Source organism: Diuraphis noxia, unplaced genomic scaffold (genome assembly GCF_037042655.1).
Source record: "Diuraphis noxia isolate RWA-SAM2 unplaced genomic scaffold, SU_Dnox_SAM2 contig0003, whole genome shotgun sequence".
Classification (NCBI taxonomy): Eukaryota; Metazoa; Arthropoda; class Insecta; order Hemiptera; family Aphididae; genus Diuraphis; species Diuraphis noxia.
In genome coordinates this window covers 52394077-52414649 of record NW_028301713.1, presented here as the reverse complement: position 1 = coordinate 52414649, position 20573 = coordinate 52394077, and the positions used below count along the sequence as shown (strand labels likewise).

Here is a 20573-nt window from a genome sequence, read left to right as displayed (position 1 = left end):
ATAAAAACATTAGTATCCGTAATTTTTATGTCAGTAGTTAGCATCAATATAATATAAATCTAAAATGTAATATTATTATAATATAACTTTAAACATAAAATGTCCTATTCAGAATATATTAAACATAATACATTTTTGTTACCAAGTGGAACACATTCTCCTATAAAATACGGCACTAAAAATGAATATGAAAGTACATATGAGATCAAAAAAAAAAAAAAAAAATGGACAAAAATCAAAACGAGATATAGAGCATTATTACAATAATACGATATTTTTAATATTTACTACAGGTATAATGAGAAAAAGGACGTATATGAGTGGGTGATTTATTGTAACAAGCGTAATTAAATATAATATTCTTACTGTCTAAAATGCGCAATAAAATGTAGTTTTTCGAGCTAAGAAAAGTTGATTTGTACAAGAAAATGTAAAAAAAAGAAACAAAAATTACGAATTATTGCACGTACGTATGGGTATAATAAATATAAATTTTAAATAACAACACACGATAAATTATCTTTACAAAATATGTACACAAATATTATAGAGACTGCGCGCATTTACATGTTATAATAATAATTTTAGCTACACATATTTAAATCAATATTATACATAATATTATACATGATATAATATATCTAATAATACAATAGATACAAACAAAAAATTGTATTGTTCAATATGTTTAAATAATAATAATAATGACAATATAATTTAGCGAACAAATGTGTCAATGAATAGTATTAATTAACTTTTAAACTGACCATCGAGGGGTTTTGTGAAAAAAAAACTCAAAACAGATATAGTTATATAACATAAAAATATGAAAAAGGTCTTATAAATCCGTAATCATTCCTCAATCTCACCCATCGTGTTACGCTATATTTCTAAACATCATGCCCCTCTGTTTAGCGACTAGAGTGTAACTGAGAGGTCGAAAGAAAAGGTAATCAAATAAGTAACCTAAAAAAATCATTCGGCTGTAAATATTATATTATGTGCATGTTATACGGTTAGTTTTTCTCACTAAACGTATATTAAGCCGATCTCACACAACTCGTGTAGGTATTCGATTAATATTCGTCAATTTTGTTGTGCTTTACGAATCGTGTGAGAGGTATATATTTTTAGTCATTTTAGTTCAGCCATCTTCATCTGAGCACGTGTAAGAGGAAAATCACATTGATGTTGTACGAGTACATTCAGCATGAGAGTCATGTGGAGACTAAGACGATTACATGATTACATATCATTAGTTATAACTTATAAGAAAAGGCATTGAAGAGTTTTTTTCTCCTCAAAACGAAACATATTAATTTATAATATACCATGTAAATCATAAACTAACTAATGTGTTTGGACACTATTGCATTTTACACTAGTTTCGTTTCGTTTTGAAAATATTCCTATAGGTGATGGCGGTAGTGGTGCGCATGTCTAAAATCGAGTTGAATAGTCTGGACTAGAAGTTGCTAACAATACTTGAAGATAATGTGATACGTTTAGATTTCACTTGTTATTATAACAATATTATGGGCTTTCTGTGACTAATTGTTGATTTGAGGTGGGAAGGGGGTAGAGGTATTTGATATGCTGGTGCACGTGGCTTCCCTACAATCACATATTACTTTTGAGTGTTTGCGCCGCCGGAATTTTTTGTAAACCCGCTGCAACTGTCTGACCGTTGGCTAAATGACGCATTGGATATTTGAAAATGTATTGCATAAACAAAAAGATATTTAATCGAAGTCCGATAGCGAGATGCTGACGATGATCATCATAATGTAGGCATAAGTCATTAGGCTTAGTTCTGGGTAGTATACCTACTACAGCTGACACCCGCTTAGCAAGTTATCTGCAGTTCTCTGGTATATAACGCGATATAAATAGATTACCTGCAGCTAAACAGCTGCAATAACTGTAATATAACTGAAACCAAAACGTCCTCATTTCGTTATACCTCTCTCCGTCATGTCTGTATTTTACGCGCGGCTACTCTAAATAATTATAATATTTATTTATTAAATAATAATATAATGTACATAATAATAATAATAAAATACATAACATGTTTAGCAGTATATTATTTGATTAGAACATTGACGACGATGTGTCGGAAGACGTGACCATTATGTCCGAGCCGACCGCCTGTTGCTGTTGGTGGTGGTTCACGCCCCTCACGTTGTTGGCGTTGGCGTCGCAGTCAGCCAACATTTGGCCACCACCGGACGACGCCATGGCCACATCGGCGGCTGCCGCAGCGGCCGCAGCCACGGCTACAGCGGTTGCAGCGTTCCGGCTGCGAAATCCGCCGCCGTTGTTGTTGACCAACATGAGGGCGTCCGCCGACAGGCTGAGTATCTTGGCGCTGTGCTCCTGCGCCTTGGCTCTGAGGCACGCGATGCTGTTGTTCCGGAACTCTTCTGAGTCCTGTGCCCGGTTGGCGGCCAGCTGCATAACGGCCGCGTGGTGTTGCTCCATCTGTGATTGTATTTCTTGCTGAATCCGTCGGTGAGCTTCAGCGTTGGCCGCGCACTGCTGCTGCTGCTGTTGTTGTTGCTGCTGCTGCTGCTGCTGTTGTTGTTGTCGGTCCTGTGCGACTGCAGCGTCTTGTTGTTGTTGCTGCTGCTGCTGATGTTGATGCCGCTGTGGCGACGACATGTCCGTCGCAGTCTCCGGACTCGTCCTGGCCGGCCTCTTGCAGGGGTGGTTCTCCTCGTCGTCATCTTCGTCGTCCTCTTCGTCGTCCTCGTCTTCCTCCTTGTCACTCTTTTGGCTGGCACCGCTGCATACAGTGTTGTCATCTTTCAGCTGGTCCGCCGCTTCAATCGACTTGCGGTGCATGCCTAAAATATTCAAGGTTACGAGTTAGTTTTGGCTGTCGTTAATAAGTGGTGGTTATTATTGCTTTCATTTTTTTATATTATTATTATAAATATTTTGGAATGTAAATTTAAATTTCAAAAATCATTAAAAGTTCACCGTGGCTCGTGCATGTTTGTCACGTGTCTATAAATATGCAGTCTTTGTAGTATAACTACTAACATATTTGCCTACCTAGCTACCTATTTTATTTTGTGTCAGAAGGAATCTCTTTTAACTTTGAATATCAAACTAGTAATGGTTTAGTATGGAATTAGGTGCAGAACGTTTTCCGTTTCATTCAAAAATTATTTTATAACTTTAAATATATAAATATTACCTATTATTAAAACGGCAATACTCAAATTTATTGTTTGCATTATATGAAATGTAATATTTATAGAATTTTAACAGATTTACTGAAATGTAAAAATTAAAATTGAGTAGTTAAATAACAAATAGGTACGTACAGTTAGTACTAGATAATAATTAAAAACCAGCCTGGAATCTGGATCAGAATATTATGTTTAACGATAACTATATTAAAATCAAATATAATAATATAAATAGAAAATATGAAACATTCCTATACATTATATTATTTTAATACCTATAACTTTGAAAAAAATAATCGATCAAATTGAAAAAGCAATTTTTCATTTCGTATACATATTTCAGTGTAACACTGATGCATCGCGCACCATCCTACGGTAACGAGACCAACCATTTTAAAGGGAGAAAACATATTAATGCATAATAATATATACGTATATTATTATATTTTGGTAAATAGAGGTTTTTTCATTATTAAATTTGAACATTGGTAGAGATATAATAGAATTTGCATGTTTAATGGAGTGGTGTGAGATGTTGAGGAATTAATACAATAATGCACTGAAAGTAAATTGCATGCCATGGAGTAGAAACCATCGGCCATTACGCTGGTAAAACAATGGCACTGTGATGGGAAACGAATCCTTAACAATGGACATTGTGCTAATTCATGAAGCTCATTTCGGTGTTCCCGTGGCAACCAATTTCCAGAACATTATAACGAGAATAATATCATATAAAATAGCGGGAAAAAACGAGTGACGGAGACAGTAATAGTTGTTGTATACGCAGTAATAGGTACTTACCGAGCAACCAGGGCGCGACGCATTCATTCTCCTTCGCACTTTTCAGGATAGTCTCCGGCAGTGGTAATGAATGTCTGACCATAGCACCGTAAAGTCCATATTCGGCCATTATTGTACTTCTTCCCCAACACTTTTCTGTCTTTCGCCACTTGGCTCGTCGGTTCTGGAACCAGACCTGCGTGAAACAAAAATATTTCGGTTTATTATATGCTTATATACCGCGGATATAGAGTATGTCGTCGTCCCACAAGTTGACAATGAGGTACTTGATAAATAAATAAAGAAAATACAAAGTATAATAGGTGCGGGAAAATCTTGTCGCTGCAGAATGTCATATATTATATTGTATTCTCACAAGGAACCGCAGAGAAACTCTCACTTTCTTTTTATTATTATTATTATTAAAATAATGTGTATTCCTTACAAATATTTTAGTCGATAAAAAAAATATGATCTCACAGGTCGTATTTGTAGAATCAATATAATACACCAATTCTATCGCATCCGTGTTTAAAAATATACACATTACAACACGAGCTATTAAATAAGTATAATGATTAAATGATTATTGGATCCATTCAATCATTTTGAAAATAAAAAAATTATAATTTGTTAAACATTTATAATCGTGTATAAATATATACGAATATACGATGCAAGCAAACGTCTATAAATTTTCCGCAATTGTAAGAAATATGCATAAATTAATAGTTTTATTATTTTTAAATTGATAACCTTTAATTATTACAATATGTATAACTGTGAATAATAAATACTATATTTGACATACTAATTTTCAATCATTTAATATCTTTTTATTTTATAGTATTGCGTGTTCTCTATACTACTCGTAAACTCATAATTGTGACTTAATATTATAGGTACGTTATATTTTTTTATAACGCGGTACTATTAATCTAATAAATAATACTAATGTAGGTATATAATATTCTTCTGCCTTCAAACCCTTCGCGTAGTATAATATACCTTTGAGCGAAGTATCGACAAATTTCTTTTTTCACTCTCGACAAACAATATAATAGGTATCAACACTATCAACGAACATATTATGCATCTTTTAACCGAGAGCATAAACATTTTCGTTTCCTTCGTTTAGATATGGTTTACTCTAAAATTAATTTTTTACCTTATCATAACAGATTATAATTTTATACATTGGTCTATTTGAAATCATTTGACTAGAATTAATAACCAATATACAGACGATTTATAATATACTATAATAATATATTGGTATTATTATCACTATTGACACAATAATTATTTGAGTTAATGTTTTTTAATATTTTTTAATATACCGAAATACCTACGATGAATTTTAAAATATTTTTTTTGGCTCGAACAAAAATCAAATCTCTTATAAAATAATCGCTTGAAAACGAATATAAATCAATAAGACCTGTAGCTGGTACATTATAACGCACATTAACTCATCGTCGACTCGCAGCCGCCAAGATGATATTAATGACGTTATCGTTCGTCCCAATACACGACGAAATCGGAGTAGTTCTCAGTATCATATAATATTATAATATATGCGCTTATTTTTATTAATATTAATATTACGACAGTCACTATGCTACCGCGTATGGAGTGCAGTTTGCCATGTCGCGGATTAGATCGGCCAGTCGTTATATATAATAAACGTCACGGTGTGAAACAGCAATAATTTCCACGAGTATCTACCCTCCGACCTCAACCCCAATCACCCCCCCCCCATCAACCAGTGGCATCGAGGGCAAGTTATTAGAAATTCATTGGCGGCGGCGGAGCGATGGTTTCGATGGTCGGTGTGGTGGAAAGGGTGGTTGACGGGTGCCGGAGAACTGCTGCTAATCGAAGCACACCCCGCGGAATTCGACTTTATATATTATTATTATCGTCGTGTGTTTTTCGGTGAAACCTCCCCGTCATCCTGTACGTATAACACACACACGCACTTATTTTTACGTATTTAATATTATATTTCTATGTGTGAGTGTGTGTTTGTGGGTGGGTGGGTTGGTGTATGCGTTAGAGGGTAGATGATAATGCGCCGGGGGTAATCCGATTATGACGTTTCGTCGTCGAGTTAATTGAATCGGCGTGAAACGTACACGCAGGATTGGGGGGGTGTGTATATTACTGTGTATGGACGGACTGCAGCGGTGTATTTGGGAGGTGAGTAGAAGGGGGTTAATAATAAATTGCAAATGGAAATATTTCCAAAAACTAATTATAATTTTTGTCGTCAACGCGCATTTTTCCCCCGTCCCTAAAACTTTGCCCTACTGGCGAGCTACGAAACGGCGATGGGCTCAAAATATAATATATTATAGATTTATAGTTGGACAGTGTTGTATTATTGTACGATTGCGTTTAATAAAGTAAACATAATAAAATAGAAGCCTATCGTATTCGATTCGAATATATTTTGATCAATGGCGTGTTGGATCAACACTGTTGGTATACCTAATATGATTGCAAATGTCAAACGAATTAAAACGATTGATAACTACATTAATTACCGTCCACATGAATAAAATATAAACATCATTTTTTTTTTTTTGTTATAATAATATTTGAGAGCCATCAGTATGTTGTGAAGAGACGAAAGAGTCATGTGGTTAAAAAAATTAATCACCTGTACTGTAAGAAGGTTAGGAAGTGGCACAGAAAACGGGTTTGCCAAAATTTTAATAGTTGGAGAATTGTTTGTGAGTACTTGTGGTAGGGTGCTTAAGCTTTAAAAATGATTACACCATAGTCATTTCAAAAGACAATAGGGCTTTCGCCTGCATGTATAATATATATGTACATTTAATACGATGCATTATATCATACCGAAGTTCTGTCGTTCCTAAATGGGCATACGGTTGGAAAAAAAAATATTCATCTGAAGATGTTGAAGGCGTATCTTTATGTATCGGATTATGCCGTGCACAATACTGTGCGTATTAATAATATAAATATATAATAGTATAAAATATTTCGTTTGAGCTTATAATCTATATTCTATATAAATCAATATGCATAGTTATTGTGACCGATTATTGCATGTGAGATTATTATTGTTGACAAAAGCTCTTCTGCAGTGGAATATTTATGTCATTTATAAAATTGTTGTTTTTTTCTTTTGTCAGTTAGGCTGTTTGCACTATAATATAGTTTTGGGATTTTAATATAGCTAACAGAATGGGACAAGGGGTGAAATAATGTTTGGCCACAGTCTATACTTTTGCGTAATGTTGTGTTTACCGACACGAGTTGTACACAACTCGACCCACTTGAAACAGTCGATTCGGTAAATATAATCCGACTGATAGAATTGAACAATAATATAATAATATATTGTATTATGGTCAAAAAGTCGTACAATGACTAAAACTTTTGTGTACCAAACTCTCTAACAATATTGTGTTATTCACTATACTGGCGTATAAGCCACTGCAGTTATTAATACACTTAATGCGATTCTTGTAGGTACTGAGTTTATATGAATATATGTAGGTTACCTTTATTTTTTGTAAGACTTGACTTTTAGCTGCCGTTATAATGGATAGGTAGACTTATATATTTTATAGATGATGAAGTTAATCTATTCTACACCTATAGATTAGTATGTGTACGCAATATAATATAAAGTAGTAGAATGATTAAATAATTATTATATTTACGCTCAGGAAAACAAATTTATCCAAAAAATTAAAAACAATGTATTTTGATGAATGATTTAATTTTTAATAACATTTTCAATTCCATTTTTATTTTGTATCAGGGTTGTTATTTATATATTTAGAAACTTCTAGGTATTTATAATTTAATACTCTTGAAATATATTTCTTTTGAGAATCCATTGTAATTGTTACAATTTAATGTTAAGCATTAGGTAATTTACTACTTATCTAAGACTTGACATAAGTAAAGAACCTAATTATTGTGCAGAACGGGTAAGGATTATTCTAAACATATATAGATAGGCACTTCAAATGTTTATAAATAATTAAATATTTTTTTTGGTTATAAATAAACAATAATTAGAAACATATAATAATTATTATTGTTCTACAAAGTAAGATATTAGAAAAAAGTCACCTTTAGTAAATATTTATAATATAAATTATTAAAGGTATAAATATTGACTCACAATGTTTTAATATTACTAACAAAACAAGCTTTTTAGTGGTAATTATTTTGTTTTCATTTTGTTTCGCCACAAGTGAACTTATCTTTGCTGCGATTAAACAAATGGACCCTCATCCATTGACGTAGACAACGACTATCGTCTGATGAAGTGATTTCTGGCTTAGGTAAAATGTGAGCGCGTGAGTGTGTGTGTTTTCACCCTCGAGGAATTTATTTGAAAGGTTTTTTTGTTTTGTTCAAAAAAGGTTAAGAAATGCCAGCGAAAGGTTTTATTTTTTCACTACCCTTTGATAAACGCGTAGAAGAATATAAATGGAAGTGCCTGAGTAATGAATAACGACTAATACGATGAATGACGTCCATTGGTTTGTATAGTGAATAAGTAAAAGTGAAAAATCGTGGTATGTGGTTACTGGGTAGGTTTGTTAGGTTTGGTTAAGTATAAGTTTTACTCTATGATTTTTTATTATCAATTACTATGAGCAAGATAATTTAATTAATACAGTTAATACTTATGGTTTCATTACGTATAGGTTATAACAAATATTTTTTAGGTATTTATTATATTTTTAATGTTTTACCTATTAGTTCATAAAAATGTGGTATGTTATGGTCATTTATATAAAAACAAATTCCGTTTTGATTTTTTTAAATTAATTTTTTTTATTTACATATAGCTTCAATATTAAAACCTTGAATGATATTGAAATTCGTGTTCATATTAAAATCATTAAATAAATAATTAAAATGTATAGCAATCATAAATTTAAAACGGCTTGAAGAAAAAAAAATGATGATAGAGCTGCTTATATACAATAAAAGTATTATTATTTTACCAATAGTAATATATATTAATCGATAATTATTATTGAAAGTATTCTTATAATCTAAAACCATCATGTATAATTATTGTATATATTATACCATATACTTGACTTTATACACTGTTATTAGTATTATTTTATATAGTGTATATTGTATATTATATATTTTAAAATTAAGTTCTTTAATAAATATAGCAACTTATTTTCACAGTCGTCCCCTATTTAAAGGCTTTAATATATATATATATATATATATATCGATTATCTCTCACTATACTAAATTGATGACTCAAATGCGTATAGAATACCACGGGTGCTTAAAATGTTTTTCATCATAATTTGTTTAAAAATTATTTTAGCGTGATATGCATGTATAGATCTTCTAATGCTTTTGTACGGTTGCAGGAGTAACGAATCCTGCAGATATTTGGACTATATAATAATATAATGTTATACTACAATAATATGCATCCGTTTTGCACAGTTGCACAGTACATCGTTGGACGATGATAATTAATTTGCGGTAAACTCCGATGGCGACTTACCTAAATATGATAATATATGCATATAGGTACACATCGTATGGCAGTGGTGATCTAATTTCAAGTTGACCGGATGGGTTAAGAGACTATAGAGAGGGATGTTATGAAGAAGTGGAGCAAGAGGGGGGGTCTTACAACATACACATATACCTAGTGCATATATTATATAAGCACACATAACAGTGTATATATGTATATATAGATACGTAAGCGTTCTTGTGTACAGATGAGGAATGCCAATACTGCGGCTCGCACATACCGTCCAGCGGACCGGTCGTTTCTATAAGGGTCATTAATTTTGTTTGAGAACTCGGTAAGTGGAGGATTAACGAATTAGCGGGCAGCATTATGTGCGCCGGCACGGAAAAGGGCGTCAGCGAACGTAATTTATGGGCATCCGGGAAAAGTCAATTATCCGCTTGCCGAACACCGCGCGCGCACATTCTTGGGACGCCGCCCCCGACGATATTATGTTCCGCCCGCGTATACAGTCAGCGTTCGCCTATCCGTAAAGAAGAAGGAGGACGATGACGACGACAACGATGATGTGGAGTAGTAGGAGAGAGTGAAAGGGGATAGAGAGAAAGAGAGAGGGGTGGACAGAGACAAATAGAGAGAGAGGGAAAGCGCATGCGCACGAGGAAAAAGGAGAGAAAAATAGTTCTTTTCGGCGGTATAGCGACTACGACAAAGAACGATTTAATAAAACCGTTCACGGACCGACCAGCAAAGCCACGAATATATACATATATATATTCAATATTGTACCTACATATGTATGTATAAGCTTTTTTTTCACTCTGTGCCCACAGATTCCTTTTGTCGTCACTGGCAGCATATGTTTTCCTTTTTCTATTCTTTCACGTCCACTGTAAATGTCATCTAATAGTATTTTTTTCTTCTATAGTCCAATACGTGCCCTTTTACCTTATTCAAAACCAGACCAACAGGAATCGATTTTCCTACTTAAATAATTTATATAGGTTGCCGTTGAATAGTAGCGGCCCATACGTTTTATTTATAATATATCTTTAGGCACAGTAGTCTAACCTGTCTAACACGTTATCATTATATTATACATTTTCATTTTTTACGGACGTCCATTTAACTCATAAATATATATATTATTGATTAAAAAAAAAAGTCTAGTGAACGACGTGGACATGCACTAGTGTATTTATAACTTATCTTCCACAGTGTGGGGGTGACATGATTTTTCCCTATGTACCACTTGCGTCCAAAAATATAAAGGTAATCTGCAGAAACTTATAGATCTCTCAGAATATTTGAGCCTTAATGTAGGAAAATTTTTATACTTCGTACTTTGATTAATTTAAATTTTCTCGACATGATAAACAATTGATAAATCATATGCTTTTAATCACGATGTATATTATCACACGAAATATCAAAATACAGATCCAAGGGGAGGAGAGGGCAATCATCCATGCCAGCGTACCATCAAAATATGTCCCCGATTTGGAATAAGATTACTTAATAAACGTAAACGACTGCACATATATATTAAGAAAAGCCGAGTGTTGGTATTAGATAGAGCAAATTAATGTGTAAGTACGTGTACAATTTTCAGATATCCTTTCAATGCATTAGCGTTCCAGTAGCGACGTCTTTATCTTAACACCCTTCATTTATTAACAGCGAATAGCTGTCGAGGTCTATTGACGAGTGAATAACAAATGCAATTTAAGAGACAAATTCGATCGGTATTAATGTAATGGTTTTCTCTTTTGCATGACAATAGCCATACAGACAATAGTCGAACGAGAATAATAAGTAGAAATATACATAATATATATATATATGTGTGTGTGTGTGTACACTATATTATGTATATTTTTTTATAAATCCTGGACACTTAGACATAATATACCTTATAGAATCCCTGCGTAATTTTTAGGTCTTGTAGGAGTTCTATTTAAGAGACAACGATAGAATGTAACACGCAGAAATCTTATTTTTATACTACTACGAATATAATAATATTAAAATGGTTTTATGAGTGTCCCTATAATGTATATATCAATATAATATTGGTTTTATATACCTATTTAATAAATAAGAAAAAAATGTAAAAACTATGCTATCCCCTGTGATATTATACAACAATTATCCCGTTTATATATATATATACACAATACTATTAATACTGTAGTTAGCTATATCACGTGTGTAGGTATAGATATTATTATTGTACTTCCAATTATAGTATTACACCTGTTGTTTAATTTTAATCACGTTTTTATTTCATAATTATATTATTAACATGACGGCAATTACTAATCTGTTCATAAGCGTGGGGGGCAGTGTGGTGGTCATTGCAGGGGTACTTATTGCAGGGTAAAATCTATGGCATCTGCAACGATGAGCTGTAGTTGACCCGATTAGTTAACAATGTGCTTTGAACAGAGACACCGGAGCTTTGCTGGGATATCACGGAATATGTCTGCGAATCAATCTTGGACCGGTATTTTAGAGGATTAGCCCTCAGTGCGGTTAATTTGGAATCGATCTGGGCGCCAAATGGTTCATAATATTATTGTACCCACAGGTTCCATTAACCGTGATTGTGTGAGGTATATCTTCATTCATCATGGACCGCCGGTGTAAAATGACGCCAATTAAATGTGGTGAGCACTGAGCACAGGACGACCTCCATGCACCCGTGTGCAGTTGTTTAAATGTATAGAAACAGAATGAAATATCTCATACCCATAAATTGTGTGTATTATATTATTATAATAGGGCAAAAATTAAAAATTGTCTAATATTGATTATTAATTTAATGTGAAAACATAATATTTTAGATAATGACTAGAAATGACAATTATTGTTGAAATTATTTTTTTTTTATTGAACACGTGTAATTTGTTTGAAATTCACTATGCACTTATTTTATATATATTTATTTTGGATGAAATTTACGTATTGAATTACCTTTTGGTTTCAAGACATTATTCATTGTTCTTGTGTAATAATTTTTATTAAAATAATAATGCATGTTAAAAACTATCTCATAATTATCACACAAAACAATGGTTGACACAAAATTTATTTTAGTTGACCTAGTTATACTTAATTATTTTCAACTTATGAATGAAATAAGTATAAATTTAATGTTTTTCTTTCAAATAATTAATTTAATTGGATATTTATAGTTTTACACAAGTCATTTATGATTTATATCCTATCTACTGACGGTGGAACAAATGTACCTCCAAATCGCGGTTGGCCTATAATAATTTATGAGAGAAACTGTCATATTTCGTTATTGTGATAACTAGTCATATTATTATCATCACATTTTATACTAATACATTCTAAACGTATAATATATAGGTATAGTATTCAACAGTCTAAGCGTTTTTTCTACATTTGGAAAACGTGTTATATCTGCGATAAATTGTACATTTTATCAATAACAAATTATATATACCATGATACCATGTAGCCATGTAGGTACGTATTTTATATCGTATATACCATATATGTAGGTGTTTGCAGCGACGACAGAGTTTACCTATATTAATGTGGTGTGTTGAATACTTCAAGAGGGAATTTACAACTTCTATGTATAGATATTGTCGTCGTTGGATAAATGCGGTCGTCCACAGTGCGAAACGAAAAAGATAGAGAAACAAAAACAAAAGACATAAAAAACGAACGAACGACCGACAGACCGACGGGAACAGTGGAGAAAAATGAGAGTATATAGGCGTAGATGTATATAGTTGGTGGTAGTGGTTTTCGGCGGGGGGGGGGGGACGAGTTGAATGAGAAAAGGATGCGTAATATTTACATGTATATATATTGTGTATAAAAAACGGGGAAAAAATAATAATAAATAGTGGTGAAGAGGAGAGGGCCTTGGGAAACAACGGGAGGAGGAAGTTTATGGTATTAAACGTATAAACATGATAAACGGGTAGTTTAGATGCTCAGCGGTCCGTGGTTTGGCGTCCGTAATCGAATTATCTATTGTCGAGGCGCATGTCCCGTTCGCCGCCACCGACGCCGTCGTCGTCCAAAACTTTGTTAAGTCGATATGTGTGCGTGCCGCACAGCCATCAGGGCCGACAAATTATTGATATTTATCGTCCGCGTTACACCCACAAGCACGTCGTTATAATAATATAACGTAAAATATATATAGTGAACAGTCGTCGGCCGTGTGGTCTGGCGGTGAGGGGTTGGTCGTATAGGTTGAGTGTAGACAGAACGATAGTGTATGTGTAAGAGAGAGAGAGAGAGAGAGAGGTATACAAAGAACACGAGAAACAAATGCGAATTTATTGCTCGTGCGGGTTTTGATTTAGCAATATAATATACATAATAATAATATTATTATTATTAAATTATTATACGTTTATACACGGCGTATATGCGATTACAGTGCAATTTCCACTCGCCTCGACGACGTGACTTTAATTAAATCTCGTTCGAAATAAACTCCTCCCCCCCTCACACATCCACCTCGCAGGCGGATTGTATATATTATATACACGAAAACTGCTACTTGCCAGTATATAATATCATATAATGTATGATACGTATATAAATTCTGCTGTGATATTTCTACTGACGTGGGCAACCCAAAATCTACTACTAGGTATCTATATAATATTATATGGCAGGTATTATGTTATATTATAGTATATGTATGTATATAATATATATTATCATGAAATAATGTGATGTGTTCGGCGCGGTATAGTTCGTGCAAATATGATATCATAACACCACAATATTATACCCAATTAAGATTTTAACGTAAAGATGGGTAACTGCAGTGGGTGTAACCTTCATGATGACTTTACCCACCATAAGTTTTGGTTCATCAAAATAAATATAATTAAGCCATCATCAGTACCCTGACCACGGAATTGCGAGCTTACTTTTTTTCAAGGCGTTTATGTAAATACACGATATGAATTTTAAATATAAACATTCTGCCATTAAAATATTATATTAAACCTACGTCATTTTCTTACAACAAAACAATCTATCTAAATCTGCATTTTATATTTAATTTTTACATATTTTGTAAATGAATACAGTTTAGTTGAAAATAAATAAAGCAAATCGTCATTTTTATATTATTATCATACGAATATATCAAAGAAAGTATTTTTCTTAAATATAATATGTGGGATGAGTTATAAATTATTATTAAAATAATAGAGGACAAACCGTAAGCAAACCCTAAGAATTAAAAAAAACCCTAGACATTAATCAGTTCCAATTTAAAATTTGGTTTTAAAAATAAATTAAGTAAGGGTTTCAATGAAACTTTTTTTCAAAGGTACAGTTTTTAATATTTTCAGTTTAACGATAAACGAACGAGTTACAAATTAAAATAATATATGTTAATTAAATGACGCAGTTTTAGAATAACATTAAGCTTTTAATAAGCATCACTAAGTATTATTAACACGTCTAAGAATAGGACATACTCGCTTCACACACGGTTACCTAATGAGCAAAGAAGAACAACCCAGGTGCACAGCATGCGGAGTTCACTTGACTATCAAACATACACTCGTCGAATGCAGACAAACAGAAAATGCAAGAACCAAACATAACATCTTAGAATTTCTATACCAATCACTAGGTCCAAACGTATCAACCATCAAACAGACACTAAACTTCATAAAAGAAACTGAAATCGAAAATGTATTGTACACAAATAGTATAAAATAATATGTTAAAACAAAACTACCTATGTAAAAAATTATATAAAATCAATGTAAACAATGTTGAGGCTTATTCTAATAAATAATAATAATAATAATAATAATAATAATAAGCATCACTATTACTTATATATCCTGTTCTATATGTAGTAAAATAAAGTAATAAATCAAATTTTCAGTATTATGTTAAGTTCAATTCAAATAAATTTTTATATATATATAACTATTATTTAATTCTACAGTTTAAACATTTTATATTTTATTGGAATATATTTAATCTATTATTGCATTCAATGTTCTGTCTACATAATCCGTATATACTATATAGTCTGACCTGTTGCACTCACAAAATAGTGGTTAAAAATTCCAATTAAAATGTCCCTTTAACCGATCGAATTACACAGCAATGAAAACTCAAAATAGTGTCATCAAGATAATTGTTTTTATTATTCTATACTTCTTAGTACATATATAGTGTACATAAAAGTAAATAGTGAATAAATACTATAATAAAATTATTGATACTTAATTGATCACGACTGTATTTCGAGGATGCCTATACTGTTTTATTTGTCAATTAAATGTGCGACTAGTACATGACCTAACAGTTAAAATTTAAATTTAAATAAATACAGACGTGTTGTAGATTGTTATTTAATTTCCTAACTCTTCAATTTTAAGATTAAAAACATATTGTTAAGTATTAAAAATAGTTAAAGTAATTAGGACAACGTCCAAATGGCATTTATATATCGTGTGAGACAAACACGAGTGCACACCAAAATTGGATTGGTCTTTAATATAAATTTCTGAGTTCGACGGCTTGTCATAGCTATATTTTAATTTAATTTAAACGAATATATCTAAATGACAAATATTTATAAAGGATATCCAATAAGCAATGACGCTAATATTAGATGTTCAAATTTAAAATTCAAAACCTGATAAACGCTGATGTCATATTATTATATTAGATGTGCAGATAAGCAGTTATACTGTGGTCGTTATATTTCGTTAAAACTGAATGAGAGCTGAATACAAAACAAAACATTTTGTGGCCTTACATTTTTTTTTTCAGTCAATGTATAATATTTTATCACATTTAAATACCAAAATTATACAGGAATACAGGATAATAATATAAACAAATTAATCTGACACGGATATACGTCCCTGATTAACTAAAGTGATTTGGATTTTCAATCAATGTATATCTGTTGTATTATTTGCGAACAAAGACAAACGTTCTTCTGTATATCATATACTCCATTATATACTTCATGCAAAAAAGTTTGGTAATGGAACTGTACTATATCATTGTGCTCACCACATGCACAAACATACAAACACACAAACGCACACATTAGAGCACAACACGATATAATGTAACAGTACGAGCCTCACGCCTTTGCTGCTGGTCGTGTTGTTGGGGTGAGTGTTAACCCTTTTTGGCGAGGGCAATAATTTCGTTTCACCAGCTGTTTAATGTGTGTAATGTGTTTGCCACGAGGGTGTTTGCAATTTGTTACGACGTTCTGCATGTGCGCGTGTGTGTATGCTAGTATAGTGAGCATCATATTATTACATGTATGTATATATATAGAAAGAGAGAGATAGGGTTTCCAGGCAAGAGTTTATATGTATACGTATATACACATATTATGTACATATATGTCTAAACGAAAAGACATATTATATTTTAAGACGGCGCACTACTCCGCTATATAAATACCTGAATGCATTCTCGGTCTTAAGGTCGGTCCAACAGTCGCCGTTTTATAAGCTCTGATGTGAATTTATGTCGTCTAAACGACAACGGTTATAAAGCGCCACGTCAAAAGATAATAAAGCATTAGTGAGCGGTAAAAACGTACTCCTGTTACAACTATAGTATGTAGTTTTCTGCATACTTATTACACACATGCATAATTGCATATTATAAAATATCATGCGTTATACGAGTTTAGTAACGTCGGATTGAAACATTAGTTTTGATGACATATTTTTTGTAGGTTTCTATATACTGCAATGATATGATTATTATTTATAGTAAGTAAGCCATCCTGAAATGACTGGTTCAATCCATATCAAAACCTTCTTTAAATTGTTTAAACTGATCGAGTGTTTTCCATTCAGTATAAACCTCACTGCAGTTATAAATTTTGACTTTGGTTTATTTTAAAATCCGTTTCACGTGAGATCTATTTCAAAATGCTCTCGCCAAAAAATATATGTGCAAAGCTTGGTGCCAATTGGTTAAAAACTGTGAATTTACGAGATGTGCATAAATTTAGATATGATTTGACTAGCAATAATAATATCTGCAGTGTCTATTATACAACCCTCTATTGGTTCATTTCCGGTCTTCTCCAGTTGAAATATCTTCAATTTATAGTTTTATTTTTAGATTATGTCAAGAATTTTTTAGTATTTATACCTTAACCGGCTCAACCACCTCTTATGTACCTATAAGTATAAATTTTATATAAAATTTGTTACTTAATTTTATATTTATATAGAATAGTTTTATTATACTAAATTACGTAACATAATACACTACAGATAATTATATTCGATAGTAATAACTATTTTTTTATCAGCGACCAACCGAAGCCCCGCCGATTTATATATATATATAAAGAAATATTCAATTTTCGTGAACGAAATCTACGCATGAGCCACCCTATAGTGACAAATTAAATGTCAGTCGAAAACCAAAGCTACAAATATGCTTCCCAGTCTCGAAGAATCTATATTGACATGATTTTTTTTATAAAAGGTTCAGAGGTTCAGTAGTACCTACATAATTTAGTCAATGATAGAGGACATTGAAAAAAACATCAATTCTTTATTTTTTATACTCATAAAACACAAAATACCTGTCGACTATTAATTGCTATTGTTTAAATATAATATGAACATGCACAATGAACGATATCGGATATACGAGATCAGAATAATATTATGTTAAAGAACTGCGTCCGTGTATGAAGAAGAATGAACTCCATCGGCGCAACAATCGCAATGGCTTTAGTTATTTTAAGCTATTTATTTTCACACACCAACTCGTATTATACTTCGCGCATATAATAATTATTGTCTGATCACAGAAATGTATATCTTTAACACTTATTACATAATGGTATAATGCAGAGACACGTGTAATATAATAATATTCGTATTATAGCCCATAATATTATACTTTGTTCAATGGTCCCCTGAGTCGTATTTGCGCTGCAATAATGGAAAACGATATTATTAAATTACTGCTACAACAGTGTACACACACAACATCCCTTCATCACCATTGTCTGTATATTATATATATTATAATTTAACATGCTCTATATCTATACATTTATATATATATAAATTAACTGAATATTTAATATATATATATATATATATATATATATATATATATATTATTTACTATGTGTGTGTGTTCTTCCGACGGGTCAACGCAGTCGATGGCCCCTATCGCAGCAGTTATACATTTTTTTAACGATCGCCAGAGGGTTGAATAATTGTTAATTTTATTAACTTTTCCTCTCCCGTGTATATAGTCGTACACCGTTTCCATTTGTTACGAACGATTTGTCTCAGTTGAATTAATTTTAGAACAAAAACACACATCGGAAACGCATCAGTGTAATATGCCACGCAGCAGTATTGGGGTGCGCGCTCACTCGCGTTTCGAACAACAATTGCATTAGGCCGCGGCTACACGTCGGTCATGTAAAATTCGAAACAGCTAAATATAATATGCCATGTTTTTTGTTCAAGTGCTACATTTTATAATATCCGGCAAACGCTTACATTTTGAAGAACCTGGTAAATGAGGTAGCGATATACGAACAAAATATCTGCACTATAAGTTTGTGCACAGCATTTCAACGCTGATCATTCTGTTAAAACTAATTTAATTTTCTAGCGTAAATTGTTTACAAAATATATAATAATATTATAAGTTGCGTCATAAAAATACATGATTAATATAGGTAAGTAACGCAGTAAAAACCGAAACTTACATTTTTCATTTTGATGGACCGCCGAAACCTACAAGACTATATTCAGGTATAGGTACAGTGATAAAACACATACACACACTATAATTGTAAGATGTTGTGTAATAAATAAATTTATAGGTTTTTTTAGAATAAAAAAATCATCAACAATAAAATATGTTGTTTTATATTCTGAGTAGAGCGATGCGAATGTATCCGTTTTACAATGTTGCGTGAAATAAGTAAAATCGTTTTATGATACATTCTTTTTATGCTTTTGACTTAAGAACTACTAAAAAATAAACTTTATATTATTAATGTTTGTAATTGCCATCAACAATTTGTAAAACAATTTTCTAGACACGATATAAAGTTTGGCTCTTTTCGAACTATTCATAATAAGTATGAATATAATATTATAGACATTTAAAATATTCAATTATTGTATTTTGGTGACCCCATATATTTTTATAATTTAAAAATGATATTTATGAAATGCTTAAAAATATTTAAAGTTGTTTTAATTCATATGAAAAATTAGTTAGAAAGATATAATAAAGTTCATAGGAAAAATTGTTAAAATATAATCATATTATGTATTCCATGTATAAATATCAAATACAAATTTATGTAATTTTGTAAGGCACTTAACTTAATAATTTAATTTATAACTATAATTCAAAAATTAAACTTATAACTTATTTGATTTATAAATTTATAATACATATATATATAAATATATAACCTTCATTACCTATGCTATTATACATTGATTTACCTATATAATTTATATTTATTATTTATTTGCATATTTTTAATATTCAATATCTAATAATAGGTACATTATACAACAAGGGTCACCAACTAATTTCTATGGGGGTCCGTTTTGAAACTTACCAAACTTTACGCGATCCAAATAGTTTCAATGACATAATTTATAAATGTATGATTATATTTATTTATCTATTCATATTGTATTTTACACACATTAATAAATAGGTACCTATATGAATTTTTAAATTTGTATTTAGATATTTAAATTGAATTTGCAAAAAAAAAAAGATTATGCTTGAAATATTTAATTTTTAATGTGAAAAATTACATTTTTTAGTTTTCACGAGCTTCCTAATATTTGGTGTGAAGTTGGTGCAACTGATTTGCATTAACTCGTTAAGATGTTCATCTGTTAACCGAGATCTGAAATTGTTTTTAATGAAGTTCATCTTAGAAAAAGCGGTTTCACAAACATAATATGTTGATCCAAACATTGTACACAGTTTTGAAACCAGCTAAGGCGTCTTAGTTCTGGGTATTTACTTGAACAAACGTATTTGATCCA

At 31.7% G+C, this 20573-nt stretch overlaps 1 protein-coding gene across 4 annotated transcripts in view; it reads right to left on the bottom strand.

Annotated features, from left to right (window-relative positions):
* Nucleotides 1-255: 255 nt before the first annotated feature.
* LOC107173206 (uncharacterized) overlaps nt 256-20573 on the bottom strand; it is a 96375-nt gene continuing 76057 nt past the window's right edge. For all 4 annotated transcript variants that reach the window (XM_089223930.1, XM_089223928.1, XM_089223929.1 and 1 more), the window contains 2 exons: nt 4005-4179; nt 256-2849 (listed from right to left, as the gene is read on the bottom strand). In XM_089223930.1, coding sequence (XP_089080056.1) covers nt 2095-2849; nt 4005-4179 — 930 coding nt within the window. In that variant the 3' untranslated portion in view covers nt 256-2094. The remainder of the gene's footprint in view (nt 2850-4004; nt 4180-20573) is intronic.